Genomic DNA, 23,590 nt, shown 5'->3' on the forward strand with positions numbered 1-23,590 from the left:
GTCATCTCTTGTGTTGTTGGAAGAGGGTGTTTGCTATAACCAGTGCTTTCTCTTGGAAAAACTCTGTTAGCCTTTGCCCTGCTTCATTTTCTACTCCAAGGCAAAACTTGCCTGTTAGAAGTATCTCTTGACTTTCTACTTTTGCATTCCAGTCCCCGAGGATGAAAGGGACATCTTTTCTGGTGTTGGTTCTAGAAGGTCTTGTAGGTCTTCATCTATATCTGTCAACATCTCACCTCCTTAAACTAAGACCAAGTTAAGATGGGCCTCACTGCTGCTTTTCTCTCCAGTATTTATTTTACACCACGGCCTGTTCAATCACCTAGCTTCATCCAATCATCTGACACTTAACCATTTCCAATTGTCTGATATCATTTAATTCGTATCACACGACTCAAATATGGTTAATAATTCCCCACCCTTACAAGATGGCCATAGGATCAGAGAGCTAGAAAGAATCTGAGCTAGAGTCCCTACCTGCTTACACAAGACAACTGTACGCCAGAGAGATTAATGCCATGTCAAGGTCAGAATTCAATACCTCATGGAACCTATGAGGAGTCATGTCCAGTCCAGTCTGGTATGTATCAGACACCTACTAGATATACTGCATCATCAGTAGCACCTGGAATACAACAGAATATATTCTAGGAAGTAAGGGCCTAGTCAATGATAAAGTAAAAACGAGAATCCAAATTCAATAATGTCTAGTTCAATGTTTCAGTCCATATTACAGTACTTTTAGTTAACTTAATCTGGGGCAGAAAGCCCTCACAAGCCAACTTCTACTTATTCCTATCTCCCCAAGTAAGTCTAGTGAAACTGGTTACTTTTTCACTGAATACTACACATTTTCACAAGCATTTTCTTTCTACTGCCCCCTTTTTTAGTCAACTGAGTCCTACCTCAGTATTCAAGGTACACCTCAAACCACCCAGAGACAAGGAACAACTACAATGTATCTGTATCAACCTTCTGGCACACAGATTATCTACAAGATCCCAAGAAGCTCAACACTGTATGCTGCACTTGAAACACAGCTGCTAAGTCGCTTCAGTTGTGTCCGACTCTGTGTGACCCCATGGACAGCAGCCCACCAGGCTCCTCTGTCCATGGGATTCTCCAGGCAAGAACACTGGAGTGGGCTGCCATTTCCTCCTCCAATGCATGAAAGTGAAAAGTCAAAGTGAAGTCGCTCAGTCGTGTCCGACTCCTAGCGACCCCATGGACTGCAGCCCACCAGGCTCCTCCATCCATGGGATTTTCCAGGCAAGAGTACTGGAGTCGGGTGCCACTGCCTTCTCCTTAAAACAGCAGCAACCATCTTTCTACATCCTAAATAGATGTAGAAAGTAGATGTAGTAAAAACTACAGTTTTTACTTGTAGTCTAATGCTGTGAGAATTACAGAACAACATTTAGTTGGGATAAGGAAAATTAGTTTTTCTGAGAAATTCTCTAACAAGGATTTTAGGACTTTTGTTTAGCATCTAAAATGTTGGGAATGATTTCCAACTCTGTGGTTTAAGATTAATGGTCTGATTTATTATGTCTGGATATTAAGATCCTTTAATATTAATCAAATCATAGGAGAGTACTAGAATGACTTTGAAAATCATGCAAAATGTTCCCAGGATACATTAGATGATTCACAAAGTTTTTGCCTATGTGTGTAAGCTAAATTTACTAGATGGAAATAGGAATAAAATTTATAAAGCAATCATTTCAGCTAATTCCAAGTGGATTTAGATCTTGGGGATATCACCAAAAAATTCCAACTGCTAATGAAAAAAATACAACGTTTTTCTCAACTTTTCAATCCCTATCTAATCAGGAATCAGCTTCACGTGTTTCTGTAAAAAAAAGTACGCTGAAATGCAATCTGTTATATAAAGACCAAAAGGAATTTCACTCCAACTGCTTTAATTCTGTTTTTCCCAGACAGAATGTTCAAACCTTGCAATCCAAAGGCTAATGGAATCAGTGACAAAGTCAAATTACACAAACAAAGTAATTAAAAATCCCCATTATTTCTACCTTGGTTGTCAGAAGGCTGGATTCAGCCAGATTCTTACTGTATGAACCATTAGTTTACAGGAATTTGAACAAACCTTATGATCCCACTGGAAAACAAGCCTTTTCAAACTCCCTACCAAATCTGACTGGCTCTATCCAAGGCAACTAGCTGACCTCCTGATTCCCTGAGGCTGATTACTCTCTGGATCCATGGGAGCCTGTGCACTGCTCCAAACACAAATGCACTATCCTCCACATAAAAAACTGATACCACTGTGATTCCTTTACTTGCAGACAAAAATTGTGCTAAGTACATGAGCGCTCTTATTTGGATCTTTTCAATGCCAGTGGGAAATTTCAAGATCACTTGAAGTTTTTCTCTTTTGAACAGGGGCTCAAACCTATGACACCAATGTTAGACTTACCAATCTTAGACTCAAGGCTGTATATTGTCACCCTGCTTATTTAATGTCTACGCAGAGTACATCACGCGAAATGCTGGGCTGGATGAAGCACAAACTGGAATCAAGATTGCCGGGAGAAATATCAATAACCTCAGATATGCAGATGACACCACCCTTATAGCAGAAAGCAAAGAAGAACTGAAGAGCCTCTTGATGAACGTGAAAGAGGAGAGTGAAAAAGTTGGCTTAAAACTCAACATTCAAAAAACGAAGATCATGGCATCCGGTCCCATCACTTCATGGCAAATAGATGGGGAAACAATGGAAACAGTGACAGACTTTATTTTCTTGGGCTCCAAAATCACTGCAGATGGTGACTGCAGCCATGAAATTAAAAGATGCTTACTCCTTGGAAGAAAAGCTATGACAAACCTAGACAGTGTAATAAAAAGCAGAGACATTACTTTGCTGACTAAGGTCCGTCTAGTTAAAGTTATGGTTTTTCCAGAAGTCTGCTATGGATATGAGAATTGGACTATAAAGAAAGCTGAGTGCCGAAGAACTGATGCTTCTGAACTGAGGTGTTGGAGAAGACTCTTGAGAGTCCCTTGGACTGAAGATCAAACCAGTCAATCCTGAAGGAAATCAGTCATGAACAGTCATTGGAAGGACTGATGTTGAAGCTGAAATTCCAATACTCTGGCCACCTGATGCGAGGCACTGACTCACTGGAAAAGACACTGATGCTGAGAAAGAATAAAGGTGGGAAAAGAAGGGCACGACAGGATGAGATGGTTGGATGGCATCACCGACTCAATGGACATGAGTTTGAGCAAGCTCTGGGAGTTGGTGATGGACAAGGAAGCCTGGCGTGCTACACTCCATGGCGTCACAAAGAGTTGGACACATCTAAGCGACTGAACTGAACCGAACCCATGTACTCTCAGGTTTTCTCCCTTGAAATCTAGGGGGAAAAAGTTTAAAAACAAAGGCAAGCAAAGGAATAAATTCTAAGATTTGTATTAGTTAAGAGATGCTTAAAATGCATTTTAAGATTAAATCTTAAATGGATTAAATTCCATTTAACATGGATTTTATGCATGCATTTAACATGCATAACATTAAGGATTTCTGATCCTACAGTTAGTATTTCTCCTTCATGTCCTTGGGCAAAATGCTTAACCCCTGAATCTATTTTCTTACCTGTGAAATGAAAGTATTATCTACTTATCAGAATACAAAAGATTAAAATAAGATAGTATATGTAAAGCACTTTGCAAGGTGATTGGCAAGAGGCAAGATAATAAATGCTAGCTCATTTGCACTCATTTAAAACTTAGTGTTAAGTTCATTAAACACATTTTAAACACTGCTGTTTGTTGAATGTCACTAGATAAAAGAATTGAACAAGAGACAGCTTATTTTACTACCTGCCATAATGATGCTAATGCTAATAATAATGGTAATACTTAGTTCAGTTCAGTTCAGTTCACTCGCTAGGCCTCCCTGTCCATCACCAACTCCTGGAATTTACCCAAACTCATGTCCATTGAGTCGGTGATGCCATCCAATCATCTCATCTCTGTCGTCCCCTTCTCCTCCTGACTTCAATCTTTCCCAGCATCAAGGTCTTTTTAAATGAGTCAGCTCTTCACATCAGGTGGCCAAAGTATTGGAGCATAAGCTTCAGCATCAGTCCTTCCAATGAATATTCAGGACTGATTTCCTTTAGAACGGACTGGTTGGATCTCCTTGCAGTCCAAGGGACTCTCAAGAGTCTTCTCCATCACCACAGTTCAAAGAAATCAATTCTTCAGCGCTCAGCTTTCTTTACAGTCCAACTCTCACATCCATACATGACTACTGGAAAAACCACAGCCTTGACTAGATGGACCTTTGTTGGCAAAGTAATGTCTCTTTGCTTTTTAATATGCTGTCTAGGCTGGTCATAGCTTTTCTTCCAAGGAGTAAGCATCTTTTAATTTCATGGCTGCAGTCACCATCTGCAGTGATTTTGGAGCCCAAGAAAATAAAGTCTGTCACTGTTTCCATTGTTTCCCCATCTATTTGCCATGAAGTGATGGGACCGGATGCCATGATCTTCGTTTTTTGAATGTTGAGTTTTAAGCCAACTTTTTCACTCTCCTCTTTCACGTTCATCAAGAGGCTCTTCAGTTCTTCTTTGCTTTCTGCTATAAGGGTGGTGTCATCTGCATATCTGAGGTTATTGATATTTCTCCTGGCAATCTTGATTCCAGCATGTGCTTCCTCCAGGCCAGCATTTCTCATGATGTCCTCTGCATATAAGCTGAATAAGCAGGGTGACAATTACAGCCTTGACGTACTCCCTTTCCTATTTGGAACCAGTCTGTTGTTCCATGTCCAGTTCTCACTGTTGCTTCCTGACCTGCACACAGATTTCTCAAAAGGCAGGTCAGGTGGTCTGGTATTCCTATCTCTTTAAGAATTTTCTACAGTTTGTGGTGATCCACACAGTCAAAGGCTTTGGTACAGTCAATAAAGCAGAAGTAGATGTTTTTCTGGAACTCTCTTGCTTTTCTGATGATCCAACAGATGTTGGCAATTTGATCTCTGGTTCCTCTACCTTTTCTAAATCCAGCTTGAACATCTGGAACTTGATGATTCACGTACTGTTAAAAGCCTGGCTTGGAGAATTTTGAGCATTACTTTACTAGCATGTGAGTTAGGTACTGACTGCTAACTATATTTAGGCACTTTTCTCATTTATCCTCAGTACTAGTTTAGGCTCAGAGAAGTTAATTAACTTGCCCCAGGTATCACAGCCAGGAAATGACAGTGCCGGGATCTGAACACAGGTAGACCCACCTCCAGAGCCCACTTCCTCCATGGCAACACTGTGTTTCACTCCCTATAGTTCTGGATTCATGCATTCATCTCACAAATACTGAGTGCCTTGTATCCACTGGGTCTAAACACTAGGAATATAGCCCAGAATAAGCCAAATAACACCGCCAGCCCAAGAATATGTTCTAATTGGGGCTTTAGGTAAAAACGGTAAGGCTGTGACAAAAGTCATGAAAAAAAAGAAAATCATAAGGAGACAGAAGTAAAGTGTGTGCACTTGTAAGGTCATTTTAGATGGATGGACAGGGAAGGCCTCTCTGAGCAAGCACAGAGAGTAGAACCTGAATGAAATGCATGTGTACAACAATGACACACAACAGTTTATCATCAGTGCACCACAGAATGTAATTATTCAACTGGTAAATTACACATCCCCACCCTTCACGTTGGCGGTTACACACAGGTTTAAAGGCCCTCAGGTCACACACTGACACTGCACTAGACATTTATGGATTCAGTACAGAATTCTGATATGAGCAGGGGACCTGGAATAACAGAGTAACAAATAATCCTGTTATATTCTAGGTATGTAATCACAGGCTATCCATTCTGAGCTTCAGACTATTTATTTACAAAATGTAGATAATACTACTAGTAAATCGCTCCTGGCCAGGGTTGTTGGAAGAATTAAATTACATAATATATGCAAAGTGCTTAATGCAATGTCTGAGACTAGCATGTACATGTGTTAACACACTGCTAACCTCTGCTGTTCACGTGGCAGTTGTGCCACTGCAAGGTCAGACATGCAGTACACTATTTCAAGGTGCGTTTCAGTAGAGTCAGCACTATTGCTTATATAATCATATAAATCACTGTATAACCTAGGTGCTTAAAACTCCCCACACATTTATCTCAGCACCCAAAACATGGAGGGGGGGGGGGTGGGGGCGGCTAGAAAATTTAAAAAGGACTAGTAAAAACTGCCCCTTTTATTTCTTCAATGGAAGTCAGAAGATGGGAATGGAGGCTGGTGAAACCAAGACAGCACTTCCCAAATAAGAAATATAATAATTGACAGTACAGAATAATGAACTGTGGATAATATGGAACTCAATTCTCAAAGCTAAGAGGAAAAATAAAGAACAAGTAAATGCTTTCAGTATTCTTAGAAATTAAGGATTCCAACAGTTCAACTGACTTAATACCTCAAGCTTTTTATTCCAACTTTTCTGCAGCTTGACTTATTTACTATTTTGCATTTTTAAAAAGCAACTACTGAATAAGACCAAAAAAAAAAAAAAAAAAAAAAAGGCAATTAAATAGGGTTAGATTTCGAAGTCAGTTTGTTTACTTATAATGTTAGTAAAAATGTTCCATGAACAATGGAACAAAAATTTATTCAAATAATGTTTGCTATTACAATAGTCTTTTTTTTTTTTAATTTAACCAAAAATAAGGTATACAGACCTGGAAGGGACCTGTGGTGATCACTGTTCCAGCTTACACTTCTCAAACTTTAACATACACACAAAGTATCTTTGGATCTTGTGAAATGCTGGTTTTGACCCAATCTGTCTGGGATAGGGCCAAAATTTTACATTTTTGGGGACTGCATGTTGCACAGCAAATATCTAAATAGTGATGTGAGAACTGACGGAAGAACACATGAATAGATGACTTTATCAAATGCCTTTCTAATCCTGGAATTCTGACTCTGTCAAAGTTACTGTTTTCTGCTTGATTTATACCAAGTAGTTTTCCCCATTTTACAGAATATATTGTGTATGTACATATATAAAGTTTATCAGTTTCTAAGCCACTACTTGATTTCACATCAGTAGGATAAAGTTAATATTTCTAAGGTGATCTTATTCGCAGGGTAAATTCAACTCCTCGAAACTTACTAGTGTCCGACTTGACTATTATCTGGGATTCCTTTAACTGAATCATTTATTCTTTAAAATATCACTGAGTACCTACAACACGCTGAATGCTATGCTACAAACACAACACTGTAAGCAAAGATTTAATAAATCAGGCTCTAGGACAGTACCTTTTAAAACACTGTATATTTCATCCCTTCTGTTCCCAACTCCTCTCCAGGTGAGGGTGGCTATAGGTTCAAATAGTTTAAACAATGAGAAAAGAAGGAAGAAACTACAGAAATATAAAGGACATTCATACGATGCAATATTATTCAGCCATAAAAAGGACTGAAGAACCAACTCATGCTAAAACATGGATAAACCCTGAAAACACTATGCTATATCAAAGCATAACACAAAAACAAAGTGTAACACAAAAGGACATATATTTAATGATTCTATTTGTATGAAATGTGCAATACAGGTCAAATCCACAGAGACAGAAAGCACATTAGTGGCTGTCAGAGGAACGACTGCTAATGGGTATAGGGCTTCTTTCTTGAGGTGACAGAAAGGTTCTGGCATTAGTGGTGGTAACTGCAGAACACTGAAAACACTAAAACCCACTGAATTTTACACCTTAAAATGATTTAAACAGTTAATTTTAAGGTATGTAAATTTTTATCTTAAAAAAAACCCCCACACAACCCATTGAGAGACTGAAAAAAACGTTAAATACCATACTAAGACTATGGAAACTGAGATGTTGGTCTTCTTAGGGTCTATTAAGCTAACACCAGACTTTTTTATTTGAGAAGGGGATTCTCCTCTCAACTGAGCTAGAGCTCGCATTTGCAAATAAAGATTCATCTGTTAATTGATTACAGTGTTTCATATGCATTATCTTAAAATCAAATTAATTTGTTTTCTTTACTTTTACCAAATAACTGCTTACATAAACTTTTACCTAATTTTATGGCAGTGCTGTCTGTGCCTGACAGTCTGAAGTCAAAGAACTCAAACCATTGGTTTTAGCCCTGAGCCTCTGGTGAATAGCTTTTTACCCAATAGGGCTGACTCCATCCTTCATGTACTCATCTTACTTAGTCATTATTTTAACTAGGTAAGCATATTTGGTGGGTAAGTATGAAACAGGGTAGAATTTAATACAGGTCACCCTTTCATTCTGCATTAAAAAAAAATTGGTACTACCATGTAATTTATAACTTAATTTCTTTACATAGCAGAGTTATTTTTTGGACTTCATTTAACAAAAAGAAACTAAAATTCCATGATCCTTTGAGATATTTTAAGTACCAACCTTTATTTGTTTAGAGAAATAATCAGGAGTTGACTTCACAAGATTAATCAGACACCCCTACCCCTAGACCACCAGTAATGCCTGGGCAGTCTCTCTGACAGCAAAGCACTATCTGATAATTCTTAACAAAATCTACCAAGTTTCAAGTTAGAAATACTGCAAGATCCACAAAGAAGGGCAGTAGCTGAAAGAGACAGTAGAGAATGTTTAACTATTTGGCTAGCTTTATGTGTACTTCATTCTTCTGGTCTGTTCACTATCAAAACATTCAGCATTGCTGGAAGGTAAACAAAGTATTTCTGTGAATAGGTATTTGTGTTTAAAATCTAGAATTATCATCTCAAGCAATAATGCTAGGTATAACATGCTATCTACTCTTTGGCAATAGAAAAAATAAATATGGCCAGTGAAAAATGGTTATTACATTAAAATCTCTTATGTTCTCACCACTGAAGTGATAATTCTTCTCTTAAGAGAGAGAAAAGACTGCTTACAAATTATCAGAGCTGATTACTGAAGTAACTACTTGTGTACATTGAGATTCTCCTGTCTACTCCAAGTATAGAGGCTAATGGCATTCTAACAGAACATCACCGCTACTTCGACAGATCGGTAATTATTTACAGAACTCTTCAGAGAACTTTTTAAGTTTTGGTGGCATATGTTTAGGAGTTGACAACTTTCTGTTAAGAGCCAAACAGTACATACTTTAGGCTTTTGGAACTAAACAGTCTGTTGCAATTACTCGACTCTACTATTGTAATATGTGAAAACAGACATAGAAAATACAGAAACAAATGAGTGGCTGTCTTTACTTTCTTCATGGATACTGGAATTTAAATTTCATATAATTTTCACATGCCATCACATACTATTCTTCTTCTGATTCCCCCCTCAACCACTTAGGAATGCAAAAAACATTCTTAGCTCATGGGCTGTATAAAAATGGGTAGCAGGATGGATTTGGCCCATGAACCTTTGCTAATTCCTGGTTTAGAGTATAATGGAATGAAGAAAAGTTACAGATGGTTTAAGTGAGTAAATAAATTACACAAACCATTCTACATACAAACTGTAAATTTTATAGTCCTAAAACTAAGGTATTTAACCTCATAATCAAGTTCAATATTCAGTTTGATCTCCATTCAAAGGATATGTATTTACAAAGGGTATTTTCATATTATTATTTGTTTTCATAAAGATTAAGTGGAAAAGAACACCTTAGCTTAACCAAATTCTCATCTATAAAGAAAACTGATTTCTCATCCATCTGCTGTCGCCACCTCTAATCCTTTATTTCAGCCTATTAGTTATTCCTTCAGATTACTGCAATACTTCTTAACTGGGTTTTCAACTTTTATTAGTTTCCTAATATATCCATCCTCTATCCTGCAGTCAAAATAATCTTTTAAAAATTTAGGTCTGATATTATAACACCTACCAAGTGTGGGGTTTTCTTTTTTTCGCTGTACCAAGTGGCTTGTGGAATCTTAGTACCCAGTCCAGGGATCAACCTATGCTCTTAGTAGTGAAGACGCAGCGTCCTAACCACTGGACCACGGAGTCCCATGACACCTACCACGTCTTACAGTGGCTGCAATGGTTCCCCCAGTGCTCAAGGCGAGTCTCAACTTTCCTTTCCTCCCTTATCCCTTGTCTCTTCTTTTTCCTATTTGCAAACTGCAGACACACAAATTACAGATTTTTTTCACATGCAGTATTATTTTAGTCGCTCCCTGTTTCACATAATTTCCCTCACCTGTTCAAACTCCATCAGGCACAATTACTACATGCTTTGTTATGTACTGACCCTAGGAAAACTGTTTTTATACCCTATGGTAACTGTCTGGTTTACTTGTTTGTTCTCCTTCACTGAGTAGTAAGCTCTTGATAGACAGGTTTGTCTTTTACTTAGCAATAATATTCAATACCTAGGATCTAGAAAGAAGTCTGGAACATAACAGAGATTTCAATATTTGTTGGATGAAACCATGAGCTATTATGGGTTGAACAGTGTCACCCCCACAAAAAGATATGTTAAAATTCTAACCCTCAGTATCTCAGAATGTGATCTTATTTGGAAACAGGATCACTGCAGGTGCAATTAGTTAGAAGAGCCCAATCTGGAGTGGGCTGGACACAACGCAATCTGACCAGCGTCCTTATAAAAAGAGGAGACACAGAGAGATGAGGGGTGAACACCGTGTGATGCTTTCTACTGTTGTTCCCTTCTGCATAGTTTGACGTTACCCAGCTTCTTAGATATGGCCTAAGATCACCAGTCAGTTCTGACAGGACTTACGCTGGTCACTCGACGGTAGATCTGTGCAGCGTTCTGACACTCTGAGTACGGGTATTCAGACGTGGCCATCTCAAGCATGCACATCCCAAAAGCATAAACATCAACGGATTCATCGTACTTCTCTTCATACATCTCAGGGGCCATGAACTCTGGGGTACCTTAAATTAAAAGAATGATTAAGACTCAATGTGAGGAGAAACTGCAGATGTACTTAAGGGGGGGAGGGGCAGCACAGGGGCTCACCTGTGAGAGAAAAGTATGTGGAAGGGGTAAAGATGAAAGAAAGACAGGTAGGAAGTGGGGGGAGAGGAGAGAAATCACCTTAGTCTGCTCCATCAAATCTGTTACAGACCTCTCACAGCAATTTCTTTATAAAAAGAAGAGGACCATGCATCTGTTTATTTACTGTTTCAAGTGGATTACTGTTACACAATGTCAAAATAGAGCCTCACATAAAAGATAAACTGATATAACTCATATGAAAACAAATGGAAGAAAAAGGTAAGAGAACAGCAAAGAGTAAAGCAGAGAAAATGGCATCTATCTGTAAGACAGGATGACAGGTTAAGAAGATAAAAATACTTGTCTGCCCCCTACTGTATGAGAGCTGTAAAGTTAACATTTAGAGCTAGTCTCTTGCCAATAACAGTCCATTGATCAACTTCACTTTTAAGGCAGCTTTGCAGTAAAAAAAAAAACAAAAAAAAAAAACCTGACATTCAGTGCATTTTTAAAATAATACAGTGTAAACGTCTGTGAGGCCACTCACCCTCCCCGTAGTCTGCAAATCTACTGCAGGTGTAAGAAATGTGAGGGACACCCTATAGACACACACACACCAGTCAGTCTGCATTTGTGTTCTCATACTGAATTAAGAGTGTGGAGTGTGTGATTCCACACACCAAGTTTCCAATGTTTCCAAAGAAATTAAGCCCAGATACCTCAAATTACAGAACATTTCTAAGAACAGGCTTGCACAATACAATTTAAACAAGAAAGAAGAAAAAACTCTTGGGCCAGAGATTAACATACCAGAGACAATCAAAGAACTGTTTCCTTTATAGGCAACAGGGAAGGCAGAAGGGAAATTCAGCTTTAAATAACTCCCCAGAACACTATTTTTTTATCAGGATGTGCAAATTACTGGTATTCTATGTTCTATCTTACTAAAACATAGGATTCTAGCCCACTTGAAATGAGCAGTTTTCTTGCTGTTGTCATTGTCACCTTTTGAGAGAATAGAGTTGATGAAGATTTCAAGCTTTCCAACTGTCGCACCCTCTTCAGAAGGGAAAGCTTATAAAACAATAGGCATTAAACTATATTTCCAGCTGCAATGTCCTGACACACAGCCTTGTCCTGTAAATCAATGACTGTCGAGGAGGGCAACTGGCCCCACAGGGGACATATGTGGCTGTCACAACTGGAGGGAGGTGGACAAATGGGCATGCTACCAGCATCCAGAGAGCAGAGACCAGGGATGCTGTTAAGTCATCTTACAATGCACAAGACAGTCCTCATGACAAAGAACCATCCAAACCAAAGTGTAACTAGCACTGAGACAGAAAACTGTTTTAAGCAGATCTTTTGAAGAGCAGAAGAAAAAGTTGATAACGAACCATTATCTTTTTACATTTTAAAATAGTTTTAATAGGCAGATTTTTTGAATACAAATATATACAACAGACCTTTTCAGAAATTAAATTATATATAAATTCAGTTTCTTTCATGGGGAAAGTTAACATAGTTTATATATTATATAAGTGTATGATACTAAGCATCAACAAAATGACCCAAGAAGGTGATAGTGCTATTACATAAGGTTTTGTCAACCAAGTTCACCTTACTTCTCTTCATGTAACTTCACAAAACAATTGTCTTCAGGATGCTTCTAGAGGCATAAATGCAGAGAACTCCATATCACTTCCTGGGTTCAAGCTATGAATTTCTGAAGGTTTATTTCACATTATAAAAGCTCTGACAGAGTCAGGTTGCTAAATAAAAGTGAATGTCAGAAAGCCAGTCAGACTTTCACAAGGTACCTGTGAAACATACCTATCACACTCTTGGCAAAAGAAGCCCGCTTCAGGGTGGCCAGACCTAGGTCTCCAATCTTGACTGAGCCTGTGGGGCCAGTGATAAAGATGTTGTCACACTTAAGATCCCGGTGAATAATAGGTGGAGTTCGAGTATGAAGAAACTGAAGTCCTTTAAGAATCTGACGGCACCAGCTTCTCAAAACTTTGATCTTCATCACCTTAAACCTTTTCAGGTACCTAGAGAAGGCAAGGTATACCAAACAGGTTATCGATGATATGCGTTTACTGCTTTGAAGAGTTCCATTAAATTCTAGCATATCTGAGATGGGAATATCAAATTTAGAATATTAAGATTCAGTAACCTAAGGTTAGTACTACTTTTAGCAAGGTTAAAGGGGATAGGATAACAAGTAGTTGGCAAGCAAATTCTGATAACAAAGCACAAAAAGCAAATTCCTTAAAATTAGATCACTGCCAAGATGATTGACAAGAGGTAGAGTTTGACTTCTGGTAAATGGTGGAGCAACCCTTACTGGATGCAGATATAAACTCCAGTGAATATACGTGCGCGAGCGAACACACACACACACACCTGAGGATTCTATAGACCAATCAAAATCAGGCACAAATTGGAAGGGAGGACACATGAGAAAAAAGGGTAAGCACTAGTCTGTGCAGGTTGCTCAAACCTGGACACAACCCTGTAGCTTTATTGGCTGAGGAATAAATACAAGGACAGAGTTCAAGATGACTGCAGCACCTAAAACAGTGTGTTCAATACAACTTTCTACAATAAAAGTCCGTCCAATACAATACCCACTAGACAATGAGAATATTTATATTTAAATGAATTAGATACATTAAACTTAAAAAGGTCATCTCCCAGCTGCACCAGTCACATTTCACGTGCTCAACAACTGCACATGGCAAGTGGCTACCATTTTGGACGGTGCAGATTACAGAACATTTCCATCACCACAGAAAGTTCTGCTGAACAGCAGAGATCCTGAAAGGTGGCAGGGGTGGGGGAATCCAGAAAGGAGGTACAGAAGGGGCACTCCAAGTTCTGCATATTCACTCTGCCCAAATCTCTGGCTAACCTCTCAAATATGTGTGTATGCAGCAGATTATAAGCAACCCAGCTAAAGCTAAAAGAACAGAGTTTTCTGACGAACTGAGGTCAGATGCTATTTCATCTGGAAATAGAGAAAAAAATGAAGCACACAAATGGTAAATATAAAAGAATACACTTTCCTAGCATTATCTTTATGTTACATGTGACTACCTAAAGGAAAATTTATAACACTGTGTTACAGGATCTATACAACAGACATACATAAAGCTTATAGCATAAATTGTAAGTACTAGAGATAAATGGGCCTGTATTTGTGCAAGTTTTCTTTATTTTACATGAAATTGTACAGTATCAACCATAAGCATGCTGTGAAAAGTTAAAGATTTAAGTTTAAATAAGGATTTAAACTGCTAAAAAAATACCTAAAATGTACACATACACACAAGGAAGATTAACTAAAAAGCTAATATAGAATTTAATATGAAATTTTAAAAACAAATTTAAAAATGAAATTCTGCTTCACTTGGGGGGTGGATAAGAGATAATTAAAGAAAACTTAGGATGAAAGTTGGTTTCATGGTTTAAAAATATATAAAGAGTTAATCCTGGAGGATGAGGAAAAGGTTGTCAAAGAAGAGTACGGCATTTACTGAAATGAAGGAAGTGTTCTGTATGTTAACAGTTGTTTTTTTTTTTTTAAAACAGTTTTGATCAAAACTCATCAAATGACAGAACTATGATTAATATTTTCACTGCTTATAAATTTCATTATAAGGAAAAATCAAGCATACAAATAATGGAACTTCGATGAAATGTGTATGTACCCGAGTGTTTACTGATGTCTGCAACTTAATCTGGAATGAAAAAAAGGGGGATGACTAGATGAACATATTTGGTAAAGCAGACACAACAGAGGTTAACCAAATTAAAGAATCTAGGGAGAGACTATGTATGTGTTCACTATATAATTCTTTCAACTTTTATGTATAATTGAAAAATTTTAGAATAAAATGTTGGGAAATGTCAATTATCTCTCCTTACAACTGGAAGAAAAAACACAGAACACACACATATATCAATATATACATTTAAGCTTATATATGCATGAGAAACAATGAAAAATAAGAATTAAAATTATGACTTTTTAAGAGAAAAAATATTGGGGAAAAGATGAGGCTAGCTTGTATCTCTTTCACATCTACAAAATGATAAAATATAATAGATTGTCTATTAACCTTATATCTTATAACCTTATTAAATCTGTTTAGAATCACTGGAATTTTCTATGTAAACAATTACATAATCTGCAAACAGGAGCAGTTTTATTTCTTCCTTTCCCATCTTTTTGTTTTTTCCTGGTTTCCCCATTCTTGTTCTGGGCAGGTCCCTTTAGAACAATACGGAATATAAGCAGTGAAAGCAGGCATCTGTGCTGTGTTCCTCACCTCCCGGGAAGCAGTGATGTATAAAGCTTTTTCATGGATGCTCTTAGCAGTCTGAGGAAGTTTCCTACCACCCCAAGTCTGCTAAGAGTTGTTAGTAAGGAATAGATGCTGATTTGTCAAATACTTTTTCCACATATACTGAAATGATCATACAGTTTTTATTCTGTTGCTGCTAAGTCACTTCAGTCGTGTCTGACTCTGTGCGACCCCATAGACGGCAGCCCACCAGGCTCCCCTGTCCCTGGGATTCTCCAGGCAAGAACACTGGAGTGGGTTGCCATTTCCTTCTCTAATGCATGAAAGTGAAGTAGCTCAGTCGTGTCCAACTCTTAGCGACCCCATGGACTGCTGCCTACCAGGCTCCTCCATCCATGGGATTTTCCAGGCAAAAGTACTGGAGTGGGGTGTTTATGTGTTGAAAAACATTAATCCGTTCTATGTTAAACCAACTTGGCGATCCAGGGATAAACCCTATTTGTCACTGACATACTGAAATTCCCATGGATAGCAAGGAGATCAAACCAGTCAATCCTAAAGTAAATCAATCCTGAATATTCATTGGAAGGACTGATGCTGAAGCTGAAGCTCCAATACTTTGGCCACCTGATGTGAAGAGACGTTTCACTGGAAAAGACTCTGATGCTGGGAAAGACTGAGGGCAAGACGAGAAGAGGGCAACAGAGGATGAGATTGGTTGGATGGCATCACTGATTCAAAGGACGTGAGTTTGAGCAAACTCTGGGAGACAGTGAAGGACAGGGAAGCCTGGCGTACTGCAGTCCATGGGGTTGCAGAGTCTACTATGACTGAGCGACTGAACAACAACAGTGTGATGGCTAGAATCCAATTTGCTATTATTTTGTAAAGGAATTTGGTACCTATATTCACGGGGGACACTGCTCTATCAAGTTCTTTTGCTGTATCTTAGGATTTTGGCATTGGGGTTATGCTGGCTTCAAAAAGGAACTGGACACTATTCTTCCACTCTGTTTTTTGAGAAAAGTCAACACACTTGGTCCCCCTCCACTAAAATAAAGTATGATAAATACATAGAACATAAAATGTACCACCTGAAGTTGTTGAAGTATTAGTCACTCAGTTGTGTCCAACTCTGAGACCCCATGGACTGTAGCCCACAAGGCTCCTCTGCCCATGGGATACTCCAGGCAAGAATACTAAAGTGGGTTGTCGTTCCCTTCTCCAGGGGATCTTCTCAATCCAGTGATTGAACCTGGGTCTCCCACATTTAGGGCATTCTTTACTGTCGGAGCCATGTTCATATTATTATGCACAATCATCACCACCATCCATCTCCAGAACTCATCTTGTGAAACTGAAACGCTATACCCTTTAAACAGTGACACTCCACTTCCCCTCCCCCTGAGGCCATGCAACTATCACCCAACTTTCTGTCTCTATGAAGTAGCCTACTCTAAGTATCTCATGTAAATGGAATCATACAGTATTTGTTTTTCTGTGACTGGCTTCTATCAGGTAGCACAATGCCCTTAAAGTTCATTCCTGTTGTAGCATATACCATAAATTTCCTTCTTTTAAAAAGGCTGAAAAATATTCCATTGTACATATACACCACACTTTGCTTATCCATTCTTCCACTGATGAACACGTGGATTGCTTCGACTTTGGGTCCATTGTGAATACTGCTGCTATGAACACGGGTGTACAAGTATGTCTTTAAGCCCCCGCTTTTAATTCTTCTGGGTACATAATACCAAGAAGTGGAATTGTTGAACCATATGCTAATTATATATTTTTTATTTTACTGAATAAATTGTATAGTTGATAACGTGCTTTAATTTTTGCTACACAGCAAAGTGACTCAGTTATACATATATATATTCCTTTTCATATTCTTTTCCATTTTTATTCTTTTATTGAGATGTAATTAACATATATCGGTTTAAGGTATACAATATGATGATTCAAATATGTATATATTGTGAAATGATCGCCACAGTAAGTCTAGTTAAAATCCATCACAAAACTCCAACTTTTTTTTTTACTGTGATGAGAACTTTTAAGATCTACTCTCTTAGCAACTTTCAAATATACAGCACAGTATTATTAACTGTAGTCACCATGCTGTACATCACATTCTTAAGACTTTTATTTACAACTGAAAGTTCGCACCTTTTGTCCACCCACCCATTTCATACTCGCATGCACTTGCCCCTGCCTCACCAGTCTGTTCTCTGTTATCTATGAGTTTGGCTTTTTGGTGTTGTTCATATGGTATTTGTCTTTCTCATTTCACTTAGCACAACCCCCTCAAGAGTCCATCGATGTTTTTGGCAAGATTTTCTTCTTCATGGCTGAATAGTATTTCATTATAGATATACATACCGTATTTTCTTTATCCATTTATCCATCAATAGACATGTAGGTTGCTTTCTTGACTTAGCTAGTGTAAATAATGCTGCAATGAACATGGGGGTACATATTATCTTTTTAAGTCAGTGTTTCAGTTTCTTTGGTAAATACTCAGAAACTGAATTGTGGGGTCATATAGTAGTCCTGTTTTTAATTTTTTGAGGAGCCTCTGTACTGTTTTCCATAGTGGTTACATCAATTTAATCCCCACCAACAATGCACAACAGTTTTTTCTTTTCTCCATAGCACTTGTTATCTGTCTTTTTGATAACAGCCATTCTTTTTTTAAAAAAAGAAATTATTTATTTATTTTTGGTTGCTGGGTCTTTGTTACTGCACATGGGCTTTCTCTAGCTGTGGCGAGCAGGGGTTACTCTAGTTGCAGTATACATACAGGCTTCTCATTGCTGTAGCTTCTCTTTTGCAAAGCACAGGCTCTAGGGCATGCTGGCTTTACTAACTGCAGCTTGTGGGCTCAGCAGTTGCAGCGCGTGGGCTCCAGAGTACTGGCTCATTAGTTGTGGCACACAGGGTCAGTCACCAATGGCAGGTGGGATTTTCCTGAACCAGTATTGAACCAGTATTCCTTGCATTGCAAGGGAGATTCTTAACCACTGGATCCTCAGGGAAGCCCTGATAACAACCATCCTAACAGGTTACCTCATTGTGGTTTAGATTTGTGTTTCCTTAATGACAGGACATTGAGCATCTTTTCATGCGTGTATTAGCTATGTTTGTATCTTCTTTGGAGAAATATCTATTCAAATTACTTGCCCATTTTTGAATTGAGTGTCAGCAGGAACATAAAATGAGTCAGCCATTGTGGAAAACAGTTTGGTGGTTCCTCAGAAAGGTAAAGAATTACCATATGACTCAGCAATTCTACTCATAGGAACATAGATCTAAAAGAAATAAAACCAGGTACTCAAACACTTGTACACAAATGTTCAGAGCAGCATTATTCCCAATAGCCAAAAGGTACAATCAGCCCAAATATCTATCAGCAAGTGAATGGATAAACAGATTGTGGTTTATCCACAAAACATTATTTAGTCATAAAAAGGAATAAAGCATAGATATATGCCACAACATGAACCGTGAAAAGATGGTAAGTGAAAGTAGCCAAGGACAGACACATATTTTATATTCCATTTATATGAAATATCTTGATCAGATAAACCCTTAGAGACAAAAATAGTTGGTAGGGAGAATGGAGAGTTGTTTGATGGGTTTTAGTTTCGGAAGATGAAGAATTCTTGAGATTTGTTTACATAGCAACATGAATGTATCTTAAAGTACTAAACTATATACACTTAAAAATGATGAAGACAGTAAATTTTATGTGTTTTTACCACAGTAAAAAAAAAAAAAAAAAAAAAAAAATTCCCATCCACAAATCCTAGAGATCAGCTAGTCCAACCATGCATTTCACACATGGAGAACTGAGGCCCAGAGAAGGGGCTCTCATTGCCCTAAATCCCAGCTGGCCAAAGTCAGAGCAGGGAGCAGACACCAACTACGGTCCAGAGGTCTTTCTACTTTACCTCTTGCTGCCTTTGCTATGAGGCTCAGAAACTGATACAGATGAGGATGGGAAAAGAGAACGTTAAACTTAAAAGAAAAAATGCCTAAAAACTTAATTATGTGCAATTAAAGAGAAAATATACTGTGTGTGGGAGAAGGCAATAGCACCCCACTCCAGTGCTCTTGCCTGGAAAATCCCATGGACGGAGGAGCCTGGTAGGCTGCAGTCCATGGAGTCGCTAGAGTCGGACATGACTGAGCGACTTCACTTTCACTTTTCACTTTCATGCATTGGAGAAGGAAATGGCAACCCACTCCAGTGTTCTTGCCTGGAGAATCCCAGGGATGGGGAGCCTGGTGGGCTGCCGTCTATGGGGTCGCACAGAGTCAGACACGACTGAAGCGACTTAGCAGCAGTAGCAGCATATTGCGTGTGAAGGGGGATGGGGTGTTCTTTTAAGGTGACAAAAATGTTTAGGAACTTGACAGATGTGGTTATAAAACACTGTAAATGTAATAAATACCAATGAATTGTACACCTTAAACAGGATAATTTTATGTTGTATGTATTTTATCAAAATTAAAAGAACTACTGTGTACTGACAGAATGACAACCCACTAAGTATTCAAACCAGAAAAAGAATCTCAAGATGAAGATATACACAACTATTACCACATAATTTTCCTTAATTTCACAAATTTCCTTAATTCATTCAAATATTTATCAAGTCTCAGGTACAGCACCAGCGAGCACAGTCTAAGAAAAGAAAAAGACATGTGAATAAGAAGAATCCTGGACAACTTAGTATGTTGCCATAAATATTAGAAAAGCTGGAAGGGAAATTAGAATTTGCAGGAAGAGATAATCTGTTGGCTTTTCACATGTCACTTTTATGCATCCACGAGCACAGGCACAGGGGTACATCCAGGAGACACAGGGCTATCCACACTTGACCTATCCATATTCCTGGAAGAGGTGATTGATCTAACTGTTTTGGCTTCAATTTCTGATGCTCCTGTGGGAAACTGAATTATCTGTATAAATGTCACAATACAATTGGCATTCAATACAAAATTTGCAAGGACATAGCAAAAACTGCCCAATATGAAGTGATAAAATAAATCGGTAAAACTTGTCAATAAGCTTCAGCTTCATTTCAACCACTAGAGGGCTCCCTTGTCACTTGATTTCTGATCTCTCAGCCGCTCAACTTTAGAAACAGCATTCACCATGACTTAAAAGTAACTAGGCTTATTCTGCGACTTCTCAGTTAATACTTACCAACACATAATTACCAGACCACTTTATACACCAGAGGACCTTGTGAGCAGGGAATGTGCTCCCATACTAACATTTCCTCCTTACCATGTTGGGCAACAACAAGAAGTGATAAGGCCTGAAATAAGAGATTCAAGTTCTCTTCTATTTCCTGGTCAGCTTTTCTAACAGTGATAAACTTACGTTTTAAGAGTTCCAGATGTCATCAGTTCAGTCACCAACACAATGCACTTCTTTCCCTTTACTGTGGATTCCCAGGAATCATAGAATCGAACAATATTGGGATGCTGAAGACCCTTTAACATTTCAGCCTCTTCTTTAAATCGCTGCCTCTCAGACTTTGTTAACTTTCGATCCTATAATCAAAAAGCAAAAGAATATGATTTAACATTAGGAGTTTGGGACTAAAATAGGTATACACTACCATATTTAAAGCAGATAACCAAAGGACCTACTGTATAACACAGGGAACTCTGCTCAATATTCTGTAGTAAACCAAAAAGGAAAAGAACTTGAAAATGGATACATATATAACTGAATCACTTTGCTGTATATCTGAAACTTAAAAAAAAACAACAAAAAAACAGAATATGGTTTAAAATAAAAAAAACACACCAAGCCACATAGTCACACTTAGATGCTAAACATGTATTAAAATGACCAACAATGTTAAAATAAAACATCCTAACACTGAAGTTGGGAGAAGGCAATGGCACCCCACTCCAGTACTGTTGCCTGAAAAATCCCATGGATGGAGGAGCCTGGTAGGCTGCAGTCCATGGGGTCGCACAGAGTTGGACATGACTGAAGCGACTTGGCAGCAGCCGCAGCAACACTGAAATTACTAATAATAACTTCATCAGCCTGTTACGGGGAGTATGAGAACAGGCTAAACTGTATTTAAGAAAACTCTCGATTATAAGGTCACGCTTGAGATTATTTTACTATCTTCACGGTTAATGTGTGCTTCAGATACACAGTTTTTAGGTACAGTTAATTTACCAATTCCAAGGTAAGTCACCTATTGACAGAGACATGCAATTTAATAACGAAACAAGATTGCATTTGGAAGTAGTGAGATCTTAATTTCTCCCCTCTCCCCCGCAAGGAAATTGAGGGATGACTGTGTATGCTTTCACTTCATAGGACTGTTGTAAGAAGTAATCTACTAGGCATGTTTCTATCACATATTTAAAGTGCCTGGCACTTTACAGGTTAATTCACTTCTTATCTGAGATAAATGGAGAAAAGCACTTAATCTGATGTCCTTCCTTTGACAAAGCATCAAACACACAAACTCTGCATTGCCCTGTAAATTAAAGTTGAAACTGTCAACTACCAAAGCACGTAATACATATTTTAACAAACTATTCCAGGCATACAATAACATAATGTGTCTAAACACTAAAGACGTAATGTAAACTCTCCTGTGTAACTAGATAGCCTTTCCCATTGCTGCCCTTGAATAACTCTTGGTAAAGAATCCGCCTGCAATGCAGGAGATCACAGTTTGATTCGTGAATTGGGAAGATCCATTGGAAAAGCAATAGGCTACCCATTCCAGTATTCTTGGGCTTCTCTTTGTGGCTCAGCTGGTAAAGAATCTGACTGCAATCTAGGAGACCTGGGTTTGATCCACCAGTACTAGTACCCACTTCCACCACCATTACTACTACTACTACCCTGATTAGATATACCATTCCTATCTTAAAATACCACACTAGGCATTCTCGGAAATTACACTAGTCGTTAGATCTTCTAGGAGAGCATAATTATAAATATATACATTAATAATGCATACTATATCACAAATTCAAAAGGTTTAATAACTATTTTAATACAATTTGTTTTCAATATACAGCCTTGACGTACTCCTTTTCCTATTTGGAACCAGCCTGTTGTTCCATGTCCAGTTCTAACTATTGCTTCCTGACCTGCACACAGATTTCTCAAGAGGCAGGTTAGGTGGTCTGGTATTCCCACCTCTTTCAGAATTTTCCACAGTTTGTTGTGATCCACACAGTCAAAGGTCTTGGAATAGTCAATAAAGCAGAAATAGGTGTTTTTCTGGAACTCTGTTGCTTTTCAATGATCCAACAGATGTTGGCAATTTGATCTCTGGTTCCTCTGCCTTTTCTAAAACCAGCTTGAACATCTGGAAGTTCATGGTTCACGTGCTGTTGAAGCCTGGCTTGGAGAATTTTGAACATTACTTTGCTAGTGTGTGAGATGAGTGCCATTGTGTAGTAATTTGAGCATTCTTTGGCATTACTTTTCTTTGGGATTGGAATGAAAACTGACCTTTTCCAGTCCTGCAGCCACTGCAGAGTTTTCCAAATTTGCTGGCATATTGACTGCAGCACTTTCACAGCATCATCTTTTGGGATTTGAAATAACTCAACTGAAATTCCATCACCTCCACTAGCTTTGTTTGTAGTGATGCTTCCTAAGGCCCACTTGCCTTCACATTCCAGGATGTCTGGCTCTAGGTGAGTGATCACACCATCATGATTACCTGGGTCATGAAGATCTTTTTTGTATAGTTCTTCTGTATATTCTTGCCACCTCTTCTTAACAGCTTCTGCTTCTGCTAGTTCCATCCCATTTCTGTCCTTTATTGAGCCCATCTTTGCATTTGGTATCTCTAATTTTCTTGAAGTGATCTCTAGTCTTTCCCGTTCTACTGTTTTCTTCTATTTCTTTGCACTGATCACCGAGGAAGGCTTTCTCATCTCTCCTTGCTATTCTTTGGAACTCTGCATTCAAATGGGTATATCTTTCCTTTTAAACCATGCCTCTTAGTCAACAAGACTGGCAACTGTCCCAGAAAAACCCCAGTGTCAATTCACTTTTTCTACTCTGGTTTCTAGTTTCTTCTTAGTTTTTAAACCTTGGAAATCATCCTGACATCCTCACAAGCTCAACTATGCATTTTAAAGGATAGGATTTTGTAGTTCTTCTCATTAAAATTTTCAAAGTATCTGGTATTATACAGTGGGAAGAATTTTCAGCTTGTTTCATTTTCCATTTACTGACAATAGTGTTTATTAATGTATGTTTTATTAAAAAAATATTGTTTACCATATATTCTTACACGTCCT

The 23,590-nt window shown here is 38.3% G+C and overlaps 1 protein-coding gene across 23 annotated transcripts in view; it reads right to left on the minus strand.

Moving 5' to 3' along the window:
- Positions 1-23,590, minus strand: part of WNK1 (WNK lysine deficient protein kinase 1) — a 130,056-nt gene that overhangs the window by 53,372 nt on the left and 53,094 nt on the right. For all 23 annotated transcript variants that reach the window (XM_044940945.1, XM_044940943.1, XM_025282992.2 and 20 more), the window contains exons 2-4: positions 20,673-20,845; positions 12,792-13,012; positions 10,737-10,894 (exon numbers count right to left, since the gene is read on the minus strand). In XM_044940945.1, coding sequence (XP_044796880.1) covers positions 10,737-10,894; positions 12,792-13,012; positions 20,673-20,845 — 552 coding nt within the window. The remainder of the gene's footprint in view (positions 1-10,736; positions 10,895-12,791; positions 13,013-20,672; positions 20,846-23,590) is intronic.

The sequence above is a fragment of the Bubalus bubalis genome, chromosome 4 (genome assembly GCF_019923935.1).
Source record: "Bubalus bubalis isolate 160015118507 breed Murrah chromosome 4, NDDB_SH_1, whole genome shotgun sequence".
Lineage (NCBI taxonomy): Eukaryota > Metazoa > Chordata > Mammalia > Artiodactyla > Bovidae > Bubalus > Bubalus bubalis.